General features: G+C 36.5%; 2 protein-coding genes across 5 annotated transcripts in view; one reads left to right on the top strand and one right to left on the bottom strand.

Moving 5' to 3' along the window:
- LOC132702846 (uncharacterized) overlaps positions 1 to 19,193 on the bottom strand; it is a 28,870-nt gene that overhangs the window by 4,018 nt on the left and 5,659 nt on the right. The window lies entirely within an intron of this gene.
- Positions 159 to 18,549, top strand: LOC132702845 (lysophospholipid acyltransferase 6). 4 transcript variants are annotated; one of them, XM_060671671.1, is made up of 6 exons: positions 5,194 to 5,482; positions 6,620 to 7,093; positions 7,684 to 7,918; positions 9,153 to 9,288; positions 13,869 to 14,137; positions 16,082 to 18,549. In XM_060671671.1, the coding sequence occupies exons 3-6, from the start codon at positions 7,788 to 7,790 to the stop codon at positions 17,031 to 17,033; spliced, it is 1,488 nt and encodes a 495-aa protein (XP_060527654.1). In that variant the 5' UTR covers positions 5,194 to 5,482; positions 6,620 to 7,093; positions 7,684 to 7,787; the 3' UTR covers positions 17,034 to 18,549. The 4 variants fall into 4 exon arrangements, with proteins under 4 accessions (XP_060527652.1, XP_060527656.1, XP_060527654.1 ...); XM_060671669.1 differs by lacking the exons at positions 5,194 to 5,482; positions 6,620 to 7,093 and adding an exon at positions 159 to 373; XM_060671673.1 differs by lacking the exons at positions 5,194 to 5,482; positions 6,620 to 7,093 and adding an exon at positions 5,125 to 5,173.

Raw genomic sequence — 19,193 nt, 5'->3', positions numbered from 1 at the left:
GTGGTCTGAGAATGACCGGCGTTGCCACGGAAACCGCAACTGCGCTTGTAGGCAGGGTTGCGGAATCGGCAATATTTAACGAAACGAACGAAGAAAAGAAGACCGTTATTAACAATAAATGAAACAGCCGTTCGCGATACGTCGTGTAAACGTATTGATTCCCCACCAGCCTGGTCGTCGAGCGGCAACACGGCAACAGCGTTTGCCGCGCCTGTTCCGCGACAAATTTGTCGGCACGGTTCTACCAGTTCGGGATGTGTCAAACCGAGTTGTATTTTCGCGTTTAGTTTGTTTATCGTGCGACTGCTCGAATGTAAACGTTTCACGGCCGTATTTTTCGGTGGTCTGTGCGGGCGAATCAACAGCGCAAATGGTGAGTAACTGACTATACGCGGGCGAAACCGAAAGTTTCGTCGGTTTTGGCCGGTAGAGGTTAATTTTATTATTGGGACGGACATATTTCGCAGCCAATGCCGTAAATTTGTCGGGATATTCGGAAGAAGGCGGCTTACGTCAAACATTTCCGCCGGTATTTTTGTAAAAGACATTTCTGAAATTAAATACGGGCTAAAACGTGAGTATATTGTTAAACGAAACAAGATATATGGTCTGTGGTTAAGTGAGGTTTGTTTAAGTTATGTTTAAACGATTTGTTGAAGTGTGCCTACTTGAGTAAGTATTTTGAAGCAAAAAGGATTTAAAAGTCGTAGCAATGAATAGGTAACATGAGGTGATGTGTAATTCAAAAACTGTTGGATATTATTCAGTACCAATAAAATTTCGAAACTAAACGGTCGTATTTATTTTTAAAAAAGTTTTAATCCGAGTTTTAACCTATTTCTATTAGACCGTTAAAAATGTTGCATTTTAAAGGCGCCAGTTTTTTAATTAATTTTGACAAATTTGTCACTCGAAAGGGCTATGACAGACTGTTCAATTTTCACAAAATTTTAGTCGAAAATTTTAGGTGACTGCTGATTTTATTTTCAAAATTGGAAGAGAAATATATATTTCGCGAAATATCGGATGTAAAAGTACAGGTACGATTATCGTAATGTAGAACTTGTCAAAATTGAGTTTGAAGGTGGAAACTGAGGTCCAATAATTATATAAAAACTTTTGAATGAAGAAATATTTATGATCCGGTTGATTGCTCCCTACGCCCGATCCTACTCAAAAATCTAGTAGAAAATATTCCTTTTTCAATGCAATTATTAATTATTGAATGGTTTAATGGAATAAAAACAACCAAAATTAAATTAGCAGAAGTGGACTTAGAAATATTTTAGGGAAACCAAGTTGCATTCCATTTACTTCGAACTTTACCAGCAAACAAGTGATACAAAAGGTGTAGGGTTCAAAATAGGTGTGTTCGGTCTTGTTTGCAAGGTAATTCTTTATCAGTAGTATATCTAATTGACGTAACAAGCAGATTATCTCAAGGAAAATTAGTTAAGGAAAACACTTCATTAAAGTATTCAGTTTGGTCGATCTAAGTCATTTCAATCCTGTTTTTTAAAATTAGGCTGCACCAAAAAAAAAGTCGGCACGTTTGTAGAAACCAGTAAAAGAAACAACTTTTCTCTTTAGTATATACAATGAAAACTCTCTATAGAGAAGCCCAGTATTACGAATATAGTTTGTTGTACTATTTTTTTTCTCACTGTCTATTCCGAAAGAAAAAGGGCACATCAGGTAACGAAGTAAGGAATCTAGGCCGACTTGTAATTCATAGTCTCTTACCTTCTTGGAATTTCTTACCCTCATAATCTAATTACCGAGAACCTGGTCGTCTTAAATGTTTTTCTCGTAATAAGCGATTATTATTTGACTTAGTGAATACGGCGAGCATGGCGAGTAAGCAAAAAATTTTATCTCTAAATGACAAAGTTGCTTTAATTCGAGAGATAGAACGGGGAGAAAAGAAAAGTGACATGGGACGTCGATACAGACTTACACCGTCGATTGTATCCACGATTTGGAAGTGCAAAGAAAAAATCATTAAGACCGAAGTGGCCGGCAGTTCTAGTAAAAACCCAAGAAAGCCAAAATTTGAAGATTTGGATCGGGCAATATTGCAGTGGTTCCAACAGCAACGTCTTAAAAATGCATCACTCTCTGGACCTATCGTAAAACTAAAAGCAGAAAATTTTCGGAAGGATGGTTGGGGAAGTTCAAACAGAGGCATGGTGTAAATTATGGACAGATAAGTGGCGAAGCCAGTAATGTCGACAGAAATGTCACTAACCATTGGCTGGAGAAGACTCGGCCAAAACTAGCAGATAAGTACCCTGCTGACGACATTTTTATTGCTGACGAAACTGGTATTTTTTACAAAATGACGCCAGATGAAACTCTTAAATTTCGAAGCGGAAAGTGTGTGGGTGGAAAACTTTCTAAAGAACGTATAACAGTGTTAGTAGCTGCGAATATGAGTGAGAGAGAAAAAAGAAAATTAGTTGTGATTCGAAAATCAACTAACCCACGATATTTTAAGAACATCAAGCATTTGCCGGTCCCTTACAAGGCAAACAAGTCTGCATGGATGACATCGCAAATTTTTGCAGAGGAGATACGTAAATGGGATGCAGACTTAAAGGGGAGGAAAATATTACTTCTCTTAGATAACTGCCCTGCATATTGAATTGCCATTTCTTCCAAAACAACAAGTGTATTACAACCGATGGACCAGAGCGTAATAAAAAGTCTTAAGAGTCGATACAGGAAAAACATTTTAATGGAAATGATCGAATCCGAAAGCTTGGAAAGAGGTGACAGCAGAAACAATTCAACACTCCTATAGTCACTTATTACCGAGACAGAATGCGAACAGGACTTGGAAGATGATCAGCCACTAAGCGAGTGGATAGATCAGTTTCAAACAACAATTACGTTTACAAGTGAGGAGTTGCAAGATTTTATGGTGATAGATCAGGATTTGCCGACAACAGCAGACTTGACAGAGGAAACCATATTACAACAAGCAAGAAAGGGTGAAGAAGAACACCAAGAGGAAGAAGAAGATGAAGAAGTTGATCTGGGACCACCACCAACCATTCAACGAGCCCTATATTCAGTTAAGCTGCTAGAGATGTGCGCATACTAAAAAAACTCAAAAGAAAAAAACCGATTATTTGAATCATAAATGTAGTTCTTAAATATTTATATAAAATGTTCCTAAGTAAATATTAAAATATGTATATAAAATAATTAAATATTACAGAACACATATGCGTAGTGTTATTTTTCAAGTGCCTACAATTCTTTATAACGAGTCCCTCCAATTTCGCTATATAGAGTTTCGACTGTACGTATATATTTTTTTAAATCTCAATTTTGATAGATATATATTTTCACTTGATGTAGACTTTAATGGCGAAACCATATGTACCGGGTGTTCGAAAAAAAGGTTCACTACACCCTTAACTCAGAAACTAAGACTGATAGAAAAGAATGCTACATAGTTTCATATATATTTCTTAATTTTTATTCATCACTCAATATTAACAATGTTTAATAATTAAGGGAGTCTCAATTATTATGTCGTAGATGAGTTCCTGGCGAAAAGGGGCGTATTGTAATGTACTGAGTGGATAGTTGCTTGTCCTTCATTTTTGCTTTAATTTCATACTAAAATATTCAAAAGTAAGTAATTTTTTAAGTATATTTTATATTTTACCCGTGAATCCAAAAATACAATATTCACAAAGGGCGAAACACCCTGTATAAAATAAAAAATCTAGATGAAACTATCATTCGTAGTTTCTGAGTGAGGGCGGTGGAGATCCCTATTTCGGGCCCTCTGTATAGGCCATCTCGAATATCAGTGGAAAAAAAAGTAAATTTAGCCAGTCGTCGATATGCACACTCAAAGTAATTTCCTTTTAGCGTCACCGCCTATTTTTAGAGCACCTTCAAACGGTCTATAAATTCGGGCAATTCATTTTGTTTATCTACCGACATCACTTTCGTTACAATTGCTTGCCAATTGAACCGGCAATGCGCGAATACAATGAAACCTCAGCGGATATTCACAGTTCCACCGATGTTGTCCCTTATTCCCTTTAACAGAGAAAACTACGAAATTTGAAGACATCTTTATTAATAAACCTAACGTTTTGTTACTACCATGTAAATCTTGCAATCTTTTCTTCAAATTCATTTCATTTGCAAAAAAATACAGATGAGTTTCACTGCCAAAGACTCACAGTACGAAGTCATTTTGTTTCGCCTTTCAACAGTCTTATCGTCGAGATCGTTGTTTTCTTCTGATGCAGGAGCTCGTTCAACGATAATTTAACCTCACTGTTTAAGATGACCTCTTCGTATGTTATGTTTATTTCTTTGGCCCAACTTTCATTTGAACTTTCAGTAGAGCTAGAACTGAAAATCGGCATTTTTGAAACAATTTTGTATCGTTGCTGATGGAAGTTCAAAACATTTATTGACTTAACTAGATCTGTAGAGGATACTATTTACAAAACTTTTGGATTCCTTCTAACTTGCTGACGTTCCGCCAATCATAAATCTGGTTTTAGAGTTATATTTTTTAAGAACGTTTGATATGTGGTCAGTGCTGTTTTGAATTTAAGGATGGACAACAGCGAATGGGACTCATTGTCTTCGGAAAGTCATGGTGAAGTGTATTTTGTGATGGAACGCCTAATGTCTCTAATGTGGAAATTATTAGAGAGAAGGTGCTTTAATTCTGGGTACAATAACGTGGGTTCAAATACTTCTACGGCTCTGTAAACAAGAGCGTTGAAAAGCGATGATTTAGAATTTATTAAGGTACAGATCTGTGTGCTTTGGGTCCCTGTAACCAGAATGTCCCGATGTTAGGTCTGTTTTTTTATTGATATTGATTGATTGATTATTTTCTATGCAATGGTAAAACTTATGTTGGGGTGTATAGAGCTTAAATGTGTCCAGGTCTTTCTTCTCATAGCTTTTCCCGACGTTTGTTCATGAGTTTGACCGTTCCAGAAAAGCATTTTTCAACTAAGATGCGAAGGTTTGGTTCCAGGTTCCAGAAAGTTTCTTTGAAAATTCTGTAGGAGGATCACATTAAATAATATTCAACAAAATATTTATATTTAAGGATTAGTGATGAACTTCGATCAATTGCCAAGAGTTTTGCACTTGCGTCACTGTTCTGCCGGAGCAGCGATATGTAGGTCTTGAATATGTGAAGTGTAATCGCAAAAATATGATGTTAGAGCGAACAGACATTATTAATTGGTGACAGAGGTATTTAAGGTCAATCAAGAAATATCGCCAACAAAATTGTAATCTATTTAGATGAGAGTTGGGTCAATGTGTGTCATACCATGAATTATGCTTGGTGTGACAATACTAGAGTATAGAGAATTACAAAATTTTGTGAACTCCTGTGTGAGAACCGAGAAAAGGGCATATTTGGCAAGTACATTTAAGGCTGATCGTAAAAATTTTTGCCGTACTTTGAGACTTCGAGTGCACGGTAATCCTACTTTAATGTTGGAAAACAATTTTGGCCGACCTAATAGTTTTAATGTTGCTTTTACTTCTTTTGGAGGTATTGGTGGTATTGGTCCGGGGTTTGTTATTAATTATTATATTATAATAATAATAAATATTAATTAATTAATTAATTAATTAAATTATTATTATTAATAAACAATTTGGTTCTAATTCATTCCGTTTTGCTAAAGTTTACCCTCAGAAAGTTAATAAAACTTTGATTAGTATTAAAACTAACGCTCATGGCTCAGACAATATTGATATAAAAATGATTCTTTTGACTACTCCATATTTCGTCGATCATATCACTTTCTTTGTTAACAAATGTCTGCTGTCCGCGGTTTTTCCGGACTCATGGAAGCAAGCCGAAGTTATACCCGTACCAAAGAAGTGTCCAAGTGGTATTAACGATTTTGGACCAATCAGTTTGTTGCCAACCCTCTCAAAGATTATTAAAAAAATTGCAGCTAAACAACTTCGTGCTTATTGCAGTATTGTCTATTGGTCAGCTATACTTAATCGAGATAAGGAAAGACTCCAACGACTTCAGAATGCTTGTATTCGATTTAGTTTTAGTCTCAGAAAGTATGATCATATTTCCCAGTGTGATTCGGGTTGGCTCAAGCTGGAGGACCGATATAAAGTTCAGTTAGCCACCTTTGTTTTTTTACTAAACTCCAATAAGAACCCGTCGTACTTGTTTGATAAACTTTGCAGAGGAAATGATATTCATAATCGTGACACCCGTCATTGTTTAAGATATTGCGTTGCTAGACACACGTCGGTAACTTTCCAGAGATCTTTTAGCTATAACGCAGTTACATTATTTAATGATATGCTATAACGTCCTTGCCCACAATAAAGTCCTTCAAAAAAGTGTTAATATGGTTTATTAGGCCCGCCTAACTAACAAAAGCATATGAGTTTATGATGTTATTATTATTATTATTATTGTTATTGTTCTTATTACTACAATAGACAAAAAATTTTGTTATGGATAAAGCTTTCTGTAAATTTAGGTATCCAGTGACCTCATGGAAAAAAAACGAAATTCAAGATTTTTATTTCTCTTCTTCATCTGGTTGGCGGCTTCTTCAGAGCTCAATAACTGTTTCAGTTAGGCTCTCAAGAAACCAACAGGATGATTGACTCAACAACAACCGAGACAGGAGCAATCCATAAGTTTTGCAAATATTATTACAGTAGTCTGTGGGAGTTTCTTTGAAAAAAGAAATTCAAGATTGGGTGGCCGGAAACAAACATTTCCTTTGAACACTCCTACTTGAAATTAGAGCTGCCGGAAGTTTCCCGCGCGTACAGAAATGAGTGTGACAAATATAAAATTGGATTGGATGCTTTACTCAAGTAAAGCGATATGTGGCAATGAACAACTCCGATTTCAATACAAAATATATTTGTTCATTGGTAGATGAAGCATTAAAGCATGCTACTCAACAAAATTGGAGTAAAAATTATGTTCAACGTGTCAAAGAAAAAGAGATATTCTCCAAGACAGCGTAATTCCGGCAACAGTTCTGAGAAAGACATTGACATTTCTGATCTCGAGGTCACTGATGTACGTACAAATTAGGTAAAGTTAAAATGTTGAGATAAAATTTGGACCTGTGCCGCGAAATTTGTTTTAGAACGAATTTGATAAGACTGATAAGACTGCACGCTGAATTATCAGCGTGCAGTCTTATCAGTTTTGTAGCTTTGACACACGAGAGTGGGATGCAGCATTGTCCACAAATAATAAAATTTTTCGATTTTGCTTTATCATTTTTCTGTCAAATTGAAGCAACTATTCATTTACAGCGTCACCCATGCTTTCATTTAAAATTTTCACTTTTTCATTTTCATTTTCACTCGCCAAGTGACCACAAAATAAGGACGTTTTGTCCATTCACTAGACATCTCTGTCTGCGCACTATAAGATCGAGACATTTTTCCAAAAAACGGAAAACAAAAAACTGGAAAATCTGAAAACTTCTCAGCAACTCGTATATTGTTGACGTAATTTTCTTAAAATTTGGGGTGGATTTAACTAATTAACAAAGTGGCGTTGTCTTAATTACTTTTCAGCACGACCTCAATTTTCCTCTTTTTTTTGAATATTGTTGTAGTCCGACGGAAGCCGTCGCGTGTGGTCACGGCTTTAGCACAATGTTTTTGTTCCAGATAATAGAGGCAATGGCGCCGCGGACAACAGCCACACTCCAGTACAAATTTAAGTGACGCGTTTTCGTGATATTTGTTAGTTTCGAATATATTTACCCGCCGTCATGGCTAGTTTGCAAAATTATCCAGGCAGCAGACTCCTGGAAAGTCTCGGCCCGTACACCACCCTTAACGTGGACCAACTGAATTTCGTGGCAGCTCAATTTTTCGCGCTGGGATTGGCAGCCCTGTACCGGTAAGCGCGGAGGTCGGAGTATTGTTAAAGTTTAAAAAAATCCCACATATTTCATAACTTTTTTTTTATATTTTTCATAATTTTTGGCGTCGGTAAAATGTGTAGTCAATCCAAACAGTAATTTTAAGCGTCAAATTAACACAAATTATTTCTTAAATTGAAACCAAAAATTAAAAAAAAAACGGGTAGATTGGCTTCATATATAAAATTTGTTGAGCCGTATAAAAGGTTTGTCGAAAAATACTTACGTAGGTGAGGGTGGGGCAAGGCGTCCCCCTGGGGCAAGGAGCCCCACCTTAAAAATTGTAATAAGATAATAAAAAAAAATCCGTTTTAATATTTATAAATTCTGATTATTTGTACATTTTTAGCCCTTTGCGTAATACAAGGGTCCGCTTAAAAATTCTAAAAAAAAGCTAATCCATATTATTATAACCGAATCATAATTAATTTATTGAAAGTGTTATTTTTCGGATAATTATATGGATTTAGCCTAAAGCCAGAGCTTTCGAAAATCTTATAAATACCATTAACAATTTTTTTAATCGATAGAAAAATAGTTACGAATCAATAACTTTTTTTTTAATTAAGTACTTTTTAATAAATAATTATAATTATTATATTTCACATCATAAATAGGGGAGAGTGGGGCATGACGGCCCGAAGCTTCGCCAACATTTGGGTAAATTTAGTTAAAGTTAGTCAAAAATAAATAAATCGACTCGATGGTTAAAAGGTACAAAAAATTATAAAGGTTAAATGAGCCCCCTTGCCCTTTATGAATAAAGTAGTTTCTGAAAATACAGTTTTTTAAAGAAAAGTTGAAAAGTACTATCATCTCCAATTAATAAACAATTTTCTATATTTTCACCCCTGCTTAACATTCAAATTTTTCTTAAAATTCAATATACTGTTCGACAAATTTTGTATCTGATGATTCTATATAAAGAACTTTTTATTAAAATAACTTTTGTTCATAAAACTATAAGAAAAAATCAATTTTTCGTACATTTCGGAAGAAGAATTCGGGTTAAATTCCGTAGGCCCACTGGTGTAGTTAAAAAAAATATGGTACTCCAAATGGGGTGTTCCGTTTGATTTTTTTCCAACCAACCAAAAATATAGAAAAAAGGGCCATAACTCCGAAAATTTGGAGACGGCTTGTATTGTGGGCGATATGTGACATATTTACCCCGTCGATTGCGTCTAAAGCGTGCCGCTTTGGCTTTGGCAGCACGGTGTTTCGTCCCGAAAAGGTGAGCCCCAGCATCAGGCACGCGTTCGGACTGCTCTTCGGTCTGTGGATGGGATATTTCTGTTTCGGGTACCACGCAGTTCATTTGGCGGGGTTGCCGGCCGTATGTTATCTGGTAAGTCCGACGGCACACGGTGACGTGTAGGTGTCGCTTTAACGTCATTTTTTTAATACGCATATTTTTGTGTCCGCTTCCGAGAATAGTCCAGATCTGGCCCGGCAAAAGGTAGGTGGTTCGTTGAGTTTGACGGTGCTTATCGTTTGCGCATGATTTGCGATGTAAAAAAATCAAACCTATATCTCTCACTGCCACAAAATGCAGGTCCACAGTAGTGTCTTTTCCTAACTTCCGAATCCCCTGTCCCGCGGGGGTAGTAAAGTTACAGATTCCCAAACCCAAAACAAAAATCGAATTTAGTTTGGCTGGTGTATGAGAGTTGTCGCGCTTTAATAGCTCAGGTTTTGGTCGCCATATGTCCCCCCCATTGGAGGTAGTTTTTTGTGCAATTTTTGGCTTTATGGCATTTTTTTTTTGCCCCCTGTTTCGCCAATCATCCTGTTGGCTTCTTCAGAGCTCGACTAAAACTGGCTTGTATTTTACTCTGTACCTGCTTATATATTGTTTGAGGGGGCGGAGCTAAAACACCGTCTCGGATGACTGATTCCCAAATTGGTGACAGGTAGAGACCTGAGTCGCGGTTAAGATTATTAGGTTGTTTATAGATTTCTATAGATTCTCGGATTTTTCGTTGGTAGAAGAACTGATTACATGCAAGAAATTTAGTTTTATCGAATAAAATTTTATATCCGGTTTCACGAGTGTGTTCGGCAACAGCTGTCTCACAACAACATTTGTCCCAGTCGTAAGGCTCTTTCGTGTTCTTTGAGCCTAGTTGATATTTTTCGTCCGGTCTCCTGGCATGCGCGACAACTCTCGTACACCAGTCAAAATAAATTCGATTTTTCTTTTGTTGCTTGGGAATCTGTAAATTTGCTATCTCAAGATCTTCCCTCGGGGACTGGGGATAATGAAAAGGGGTATACATACTACTTGCAACCAGTTCTTTTGGTATTCTAGTCAAGGCCTGAATAGCAGTTAATTCTTGTATAATTTTTATTTTTTTGTAGAAAACTCTAGGACTTAAAGAATTCATCTAAAAAAGGACCATTATGTAAACAACAAAAAAAGTCCCAGAATTTCCATCGAAGTTGTTTGAGTACGCATTTATTGAATCTTGCAAACGATGAAATACTAGGCAACGATATATTAGACTAGTGTATAAAACAGATGGTCTAAGCGCTGAAATAGTGGAAGTCATCCATGGCAACCATGCGCGTCCCTCAGGGCTCTGTATTAGTACCAGTACTTTTCCTCTAATTTTAGAAGTTGCACGATGAATTAACGTCGATGAATTAAAGACGCAAAAACAATTTTTTGACATTTTGAAATTATTTCCACGCCATCATGTCAGCCTTCGACAATACATAACACAATAATAAATATTATAGAAATGTTATATTACAGAAACATCGTACTTGAAAGCTCTTATGCTCGAAAAAGTTGCACGGTGTCTACCGGGCTTTAAAGACGGGAGTTGTTGTCGAGCGATTAAGCGATTAACGATGATGCTAAAGTAAAAATAGCAAATTGCGGTGTAATGGATTCCTTTTACACGAAACCATTAGTATTATGCACGAGTAACGCAATTAAGACTGTTAATTGACATCGAGAATGTTGTTATTGAACGCTTCCAAATAAGTTCTCGTGTTTAATTTAGTCGATTAGTAATAAAAAAAAATTACTCGGTTTGTAAATATTATCAATACGCTAGAGAGCAAATGGTGTCGCTTCCTATTTTACAGCGATTCAGAAATAACAAAAAAGCCATGTATTATAAAATTTTGCCGTTGTTACTAACAGTAACAATAAAGCAATATAAACTAACCAAAAGACTTCACAAACGAAGTGAGGGCGAGAAAAAACTGTGAAAATCCCTAAAATGCTCACGGGTTGTGATGAAAAAAAAAATTACGGTCATCACTTTGACGAAATTTTTAACAAGACTTGATCTTAGACCTTATCTTCAAGGTCCACCCGTTCAGATTTTGGAAGCAAATATATGTAGAAGTTATTTTTAATAAAAAACGTTTGACTTTTTTGAAAATAATTATATATTAAATAAATAAATTAATTAATTAAATATGTTTTTTTTGCATTATGGTATATTTATTCTCTAATCGCAATAGTTCGTTACAACTAGTTGTTGCGATTAAAGGCCTAGGGTGTTGAATGTCTAAGAAAAAAATTTTTTTACAATAATTTGCAAACTACTCCAGATATTTCATTGACATTTCGTACACTGACATCAAGCAGCTAAATTTTTAAAAACATTTTTTCGTAATCAAAACTTTACAAAATAATTTGATACTTTAATGTTTCAACATTATTTTGGTGATTTCAGCATGTATGAAAATGTTTTTTTTTTAATTTTATTTACTTGAAAACGGTGCAACGTTTGTAGATATCGAATTTCTTTCAAATCGAATGGGTATATCAAAAATAATTTTTATTTTAGGGAAAAGCGGTGACGCACCATTATCTTCTTCAAAAATATTTCATAAACATCTGGCACGAATGTGCCCGTTTTTCAAAAAAGTATGAAAAAAATCCAAATTGGATATTTCTGTTATATCTGTTAAAGCAGATAGATGGAAATTAATTTCAGTGTTTGAAGCTGGATTTTCGTCAGTATAATATTTTCAGTCGAAAAATTGGTTTTTTATATCGATATATGGGACATTTAGTATATTTTTAAATACTCGAAAAGTACTTTCAAATTACCTTTCCAAAAATATAGCGTAAAATGTTAGCTTTAAAAAATATGTTATTTAAAACATTAAATTTTGCGTAAAAAAATGATTTGCAAATGTTTTAATAAACGTTTTTATAAAAATGTACATTTGCAAAAAATCTAACTCCCATCTGCATTAGTTTTTGTCGATCTCCCTTATATAGGGGAGTTTCCCTATAAAAGTGGCTATGAAATATTTAATTTGGTTTGAGAATTATGATAAAAAAAATGTTTTTTTTTTCTTGGAATTTTGAACACCCTGTATCTTGTGAAGGGAGCGTTATTTTTTATTCATTTTTATTTATCCGTGAAGGTTTTCAGTTAAAGATTAGGAAGGATGAAGCAAAAAATATCTGCGTTACCGCTAAATGGCAATTGGTTGCGAAGTAAATCGAATTTTTAATTATGCCTATTATTTTGTAACTTAGATTGCGTGACCGTGAAAATGACATTTTACTTTTCTCTATTTTTAATTACGCCGTTCTTTTTTTTAGTGCGTGTGTTCGACAATACACGAATTTAATTGCGAATAAAATGACCGTTTTCCTGATAAATGTTGTGTAAAAAATATAAAATTAACGCACCTATTAGAGAAAAGATACAACATTGATACAGATTGATACGCTAACAAAATTTTCGCAAAGATCGTTTTTAAAACTTTAAAAAATTCCTCTGAAATCCTGCAAAAGTGTCAAAATTTATACGGTCTAGGAATTATGTACATAGAAAACGACCTGTATAACCCCTTGTTTTTATGATGCAAGTAGTGGACGTCACTTTTACATCCTCCTTACGGCGATAGGACTCTGAATATTCAAAATGACCCAAATTTGCAACTTCGGATGGCGAAGAGCAGAGCAACAGAAATTACTTCCCGGGTGAAATTATTACAGGGTGGCTCAAATCAGCTCGTTATATACGAAACTTTTCGTTTGTTTTGTCGTCCCCCTGTATCGGCGGTTCAATTTATCTCGATGACATTTTGACCGACTGCAGCTTTGTTGTTTTTAAGAATATCTAAATAATAGGGGTAGTAGCCAAACCTTTTGGAATTTTTGAGGTCCAGCGACAAAGCCTCGGGGGCTCCAAATTCATTTGTGAACCCCATCTAAACATCATCAAAGTCGAACTAACATTTCCAGCGTATTCTCGTATGGATGATTCGGAGAAAGGTTTTAAGTAGGGGATTGATCTAGCTAATCAGTATGTAATTGCTTCCCTCCCGTGGGCGTCGTGATTTAGCACTTTTGTTTGAAATTTCTTAATTAAATATAACGAAAATAATAATTTTCAAAACTGTAATAGACAAGGTACTATCTGTCTTGGCTCCGCTATTGTCAGACCGAAAATTAACCGGAATTCATTACTTAAAACCTACCCGTAAATATTAAAGCACACCGCGCCTCTTCTGGATATGTCTGAGGATATCTGATTGACCATCCAACAGACCGGACTTTATATTAACATATTTCTTATTTTGGGGGCACATAAAGAATCAACAATAATTGCAGTTGCAATCAATCAGTTAAATACAGGAATATCGTGAATAGTAAAAGTTTTATTAAAATAGAAATCATTTATTTTTGTCGTTTTTTCATTCTAGTTCGAAAACAAATGGAACAAAATATAATTTCATTTGAATCAACCTATTCTATTGATTACGCGCGGAGATGTATATGTGGATAACCTGTAAATTTATCATTTTCGAGCTCTTTTCGATGTAAATTGTAAATTCCAATGGTTTTTGAGGCATGTTGTATATACTGAGCCCCGCAACTGGATGGACGTCGTAAAAGTGAAGGTCTTCCCTGCTTACTTAAACTAACGAGCATTCGGTATCTAGGTGATCCTGACACAAAACCCCCAAGTGGTCCACGGCGCCGTGCTCTTCGTCGCCATGTTGTATTTGTCGTGCGTGCATCTGCACCGTCAGTGCTTCGCTGACTCCTCTTACGGCCTGGACATCAGCGGTCCCTTGATGGTCATCACTCAAAAGGTCAGCAGTCTCGCGTTCAGCCTCCACGACGGCCTGGTGAAGAGGGAGCGCGACATGACGCCGTCCCAGAAGCTTTACGCTATCAAGAAGGTGCCCAGCCTGTTGGAGTTTTTCAGGTGGGTGTCTAGGTGGTTTCATATATCGCACTTTTTGTCGCGCCTTTCTTGGGGTGTTAATTTATAAAATTAAACCATATTCCTGGAATAAATGAATCCCGATATTTTTCAGATTTTGTTCGGCCCTTTGTAATAGATAATGAAATTTCAATAAAACCCTGTGCAAATTAAAGCGACGGGGTTCACTTTTTCTTTAGTCGAGGTAACTTCTAGCAATTACTTGTGACTGCAGGAAGTATTGTTATAATTTTGGATGGAATTAAGGAAAATTTTGTGGTAATAAGTAATTCAAAACACGACAATTAGAGTGTAAAAATAGAAAAAATGGTGTACGTACGTAGGCGGAAGGGTATAAACAAAAACTGTAAAGAAAGTGTACCTGGTTAACTGAAACTAGTTTGCAGTTAAGCTCCGAAGGAGCCGATTGGCGAAACATCAGCAAGTTCTATTAATTAACAACCGACGCAGGCAAAATTGTTATTGCAACATCAATTAAGAACAAGTCGGTTCGGAAGAACTATTTTGCTGCCTCCGGTTTTTAGATGCAGACAGCTACTATTGGACTCAGGAAGAGAAGTGTCTCAGCCGATATCTCTCGTTTTAGTAACAATATGTTCGAAAAAGCTGCTTTTGGCTTCAATCTGCTTGAAATCAAAAAGAAAAAGATCTGACACAGAAAGTAACGTTTAAACTTCATATCTGCAGGTCTGATTCCGTTTATGTTTCAATAAGTCTCGGAAAAGTTAATTTTTACTTGAATCTTATCGAAATCAAGTTGGAAACCCCAAGAAGAGAGGTTTTTAGTTAGTTAGGTTTAGGTTTTGGTAACAAAAAACTGACTTTGGCGGCAATCTGCGTGAAATTAACATGAGAAAGGTACTATCTGACACAGAAAGCAAGGTTTTAAACTGCTATCTACAGGTCTGATTCCGTTTTCGTTCTAACAAATCAAAAAGAAAAAGGTATTATCTGACACAGAAAGTAAGATTTAACGCTGATATCTGCAGGTCCGATTCCGTTTTGACTTGATCTGATCGAAATCACGACGAAGAAGCTAATATTTGACCCAGGAAGAGAGGTTTTAAATTGATGTAGTTTGATGTAGATTTTGGTCCACTATGAGACCATGAAGTCTTGTTTCACCGGAATCTTCGTAATAAAAAAAATACTATTTGACCCAACAAACGGATACCTGCACGTATGATGTCGAAATCATAAAATAGAAGATACTATTTGACGGAGGAAGAGAAGTTTTTCACGTTATCTCTGAAGGTTTGATGTAGATTTGGTAACATTATGTCTCGAAACAACTGGTTGCAATCTGATTGAAATTAAGAACAAAAAGGTACTATCTGACACAGAAATTAAGGTTTTAAGCTGCTGTAGGTCTGATTCCGTTTTGGTTATAACAAGTTTCGGAAAAGTTACTTGTGACTTTAATCAAAATAGAAAAGTTAGTATTTGACCCGGTCAGAGAGGGTTTAAGTTGGTATCTGCTAGTTTGATGTCGATTTCGCGAGAAAATGAGGCGGTAAAGTCGATTTTCAGTGGAATCTGATCCAAAAAAAACTGCTATTTGGCATCAAACCTGCCGATATCAGCGTAAAACCTCTACTCCTGGGTAAAATGGTTTTTCTTCGTTATTTTAAACAGAATTCAGTCAACGAAACGTATTGTACCGTATTTTCTGCTTGTTTCGATAATATTTCAATCAAAATCGACATTTTATTATAACGAAGGCGGCACTAAACCTGAAAATACAAGTTTGGAACCTAACTTTCTGGGACTGTTTACGATAACAGGCGTTTTCGTTGGTCGAAAAACCGATTTCGACTAGAATCGATGACAGTAGTGAAACTTGGTCGGTGGTTGAGAAAATTGGCTGTAGTTTTTGATGGAATTTGTAAGGGCGAAGGTCTTGCTGACTCCCCGAATCTATTCCAGCTACTCCATGATGTTCCCGTCGCTGATGGCGGGCCCGGTCATATTCTACAATGACTACATTGCGTTCATAGAGGGCGGCATGTGTGCCGGTACGAAAAAACCGCCCCTCGACGCGAAACGGGTCATCTTGCGCGATCCTAGCCCGGCAAGGGCGGTCTTCCGAAAAGTGTGCGCGGCGGTGGTCTGCGCCCTGGTCTTCGTCCTTTTCCTTCCCACATTTCCGATATCCAAAATCAAAGAAGGCCCGTTCGTCGACGACACTAGTCTCGGCTACAAATTATGGTACCTGACGGCGGCCACGGCCGTAGTACGCGCCAAATACTACTTCGCTTGGTGTCTAGCGGACGCGGCCTGCAACAACGCCGGGCTAGGTTTCTCCGGGTACTCCCCCGACGGTACGCCGCTGTGGGATAGGTTCTCGAACGTCGACATCGTCGGGTTCGAGTGCGGCACCAGCTTGAAGGAAAGCATCGACTCGTGGAACAAGGGTACCAACCGTTGGCTGAGGTTTTTAGTGTACGACAGGGTGAGCAGTCGCGCCACCTTGCTGACGTTCGCTCTCAGCGCCATCTGGCACGGTTTCTATCCCGGGTACTATTTGACGTTCCTAGGGGGCGCACTGTTCACGTTCGCGTCGCGCACGGTGCGCAGGCGCGTTCGAGACCATTTCGCGGCGTCCCGCGAGTCGAAGTTGTTTTACGACACTTCGACGTTCGTCGCGACTCGCCTCGTAATGGCTTACGTCACGTATCCGTTCGTGTTGCTCGAGTTTTGGCCGAGCGTCGTCCTCTACAACAAGCTGGGGTGGTTTTTGCACGGCGTCGCGGCGGCCTTGGTCGCCTTCGGCCCGCGCCTGATCCCCAAGTACGAAGATGCCGGGAGGAAGAACGAAATAGCGATGGTGTTGAGGAGGGCGGGGCCTTATTCGGACGCCGTGGGCCGGATCGACTGATTTTTTTATTTGTTTCGTTACGTTGTAGATGAATGTCTTGTTGATTGGCTTCCGCGTTTTTTGTTGCCAATGGCCAATATTGAGAGCCCGGTGGAAACGACGTAATTTCTCAATTTGTTTACGTTAATATTGCAACCTATAGATTTAACCTTTACAAAAAATGTAAATAAAGTCAAAATCACGAAAGATGACACTTCAAAGTGCAAACAAAACTCAGCGACGCTCGGGGAAAATTATAAATTATGTTTAAAAAAATGTTTAAAAAACTTAATTTGAATTTGTAACCTAAATGTAGGATAATTTGGTTGTAAAAGATGAATATGATTAACAAAAAATATGCCAATAAACATTTTGTTTAAAAAACTGCGAGAATTGCCAAATTTATGCGGAAAAATTAGGAATTAGTATAAAATCATCAGTTCATAAACAATTCGATTAATGAAATGTAAGAGAATTGCACGGAAATTAGTTAACAAGTTATTATATGCTTGGTAAAAACAATTTCGTACAAAGTTTTGATATTTAACACTAAAAGGTTTGCATCAAAATTTAAAAAACAACCTTAAAAATGCCATACATTTTTAACAGCAATTTTTATATGTTAAAAATACATGCGGAAATATGTATAGAAATTGTATCGTGTCTACCGGGCTTTAGAGAATCCTTTGCGTGAAAATGTCTACTCCCATGGATTTACAATAAAAATTTGATAATCGCGATACTAAATCTTAAACAAGAAAAAAAATTTGCAGCCAAATATTAAAATATACATTTACGTCGTTTTAGTTTTTTTGTAATATATTTTATTAAATTAAAATTTATAACGTGTTATGTTGTTATTGTATACAGGGTAGCGCATAACTTATCCTCCATAGAGCAACACGTGATACTATAAGCGAAGAAGCTTTGTTCAATAAATGTTAGCCGTTAAAAAAATACAGGGCGTTCATTTTCAAACGATAGTTATAATTTCAGGATATTTACGGAGTGTTTAAGCGCCCTCTAGGAATTATTTTTACACTAATACGAAATCCGATTTATAACGATCTTCGAAAACGCTAGTAAACTAATTTTGAATTTGATATATGATATCTCCCCCCACGTTAAAATTATTGTAATTTTTCGAAATTTAAGTTTCAATTTCAAAGCCGTGTGTCTTTTTGACGATCAACATTTCGCATCGCATTTGTCGAACAAGTCGTTTTGGTCGGATTTATTGTTGCCTTTTAGCAGATAAGTTATGAGACACACCGTATACGTTAAAGAAATATTTATTTAATGAAAGGTTCCGAACTAACCGATTTGGTTACCTTAAATACGGATTAAAATTATTTTACCCCACGAATTTTTTATTGTTTAGAAAAAGTCAACAAGTTAAAGTAAAAATTTGGACTTGCGCAGAGTTCTAAAGCAACAACAACAACAAATATTTTTATCGCCTGTTACCCACTTAGTGTAAAAAAATAATAAATCTTTATATAAATGTATGTATAAAACAGGATATTAAAAAAAATATTACGAACTTACGTTTTTTTTTATCCTTTATTTTTTGAATTTGCTGTCAGTTCGAGACCGATTCACTCTGCTAGTTATATACACACCATATATATAGTGTCATTCACTTAAGGTTGAATTTCTTTTAAAATTCTTCAACTTTTTTATTAATTATAATAATGGGTGTTTTTTTTCGATGTATAGAACTTCAAGTTGGCATTACTGTTCAAGATGGCTACCGATTTAACAGATGGCAAGTGATTTATTCTCAGTTTGGTTTGGCAATTCATCATGAATAGACTCACGCCTGAACAACGCTTGCAAATAGTGCAATTTTATTTCGAAAATAATGGTTCTGTGCGGAAATACGTATCGCCCACTACGTCCACTTTATAAGATTTTGAGGAAGGATCTTGGTTTACGTGCTTACAAAATCCAACTCGTGCAAGAATTGAAACCAAACGATCATCAAGTCGTCAACGTCGAATGGGCCCAAAACGAGATTGCCCTTCTTCCCGATTTTCATAAGCGAATTTTGTTTAGCGATGAAGCGCACTTCTGGTTGAATGGCTACGTCAACAAACAAAACTGCCGCATTTGGAGCGAAGCTAATCCTCAAGTGTATGTCGAAACACCGATACATCCAGAAAAACTGACTGTTTGGTG

Source organism: Cylas formicarius, unplaced genomic scaffold, assembly GCF_029955315.1.
Source record: "Cylas formicarius isolate icCylForm1 unplaced genomic scaffold, icCylForm1.1 PGA_scaffold_6__28_contigs__length_40554024, whole genome shotgun sequence".
Lineage (NCBI taxonomy): Eukaryota > Metazoa > Arthropoda > Insecta > Coleoptera > Brentidae > Cylas > Cylas formicarius.
The sequence above is the reverse complement of the archived record's forward strand: the minus strand, read 5'-3'. Positions and strand labels throughout refer to the sequence as shown.

What these genes read in the sequence shown, in the direction of transcription:
- LOC132702845 (XM_060671669.1), top strand. Translation starts at nt 7,788, where the DNA reads ATGGCTAGTTTGCAAAATTATCCAGGCAGCAGACTCCTGGAAAGTCTC. An exon ending in GGATTGGCAGCCCTGTACCG is followed by an intron (nt 7,919 to 9,152) that starts GTAAGCGCGGAG and finishes TGGCTTTGGCAG; the next exon opens with CACGGTGTTTCGTCCCGAAA. An exon ending in TGCCGGCCGTATGTTATCTG is followed by an intron (nt 9,289 to 13,868) that starts GTAAGTCCGACG and finishes TTCGGTATCTAG; the next exon opens with GTGATCCTGACACAAAACCC.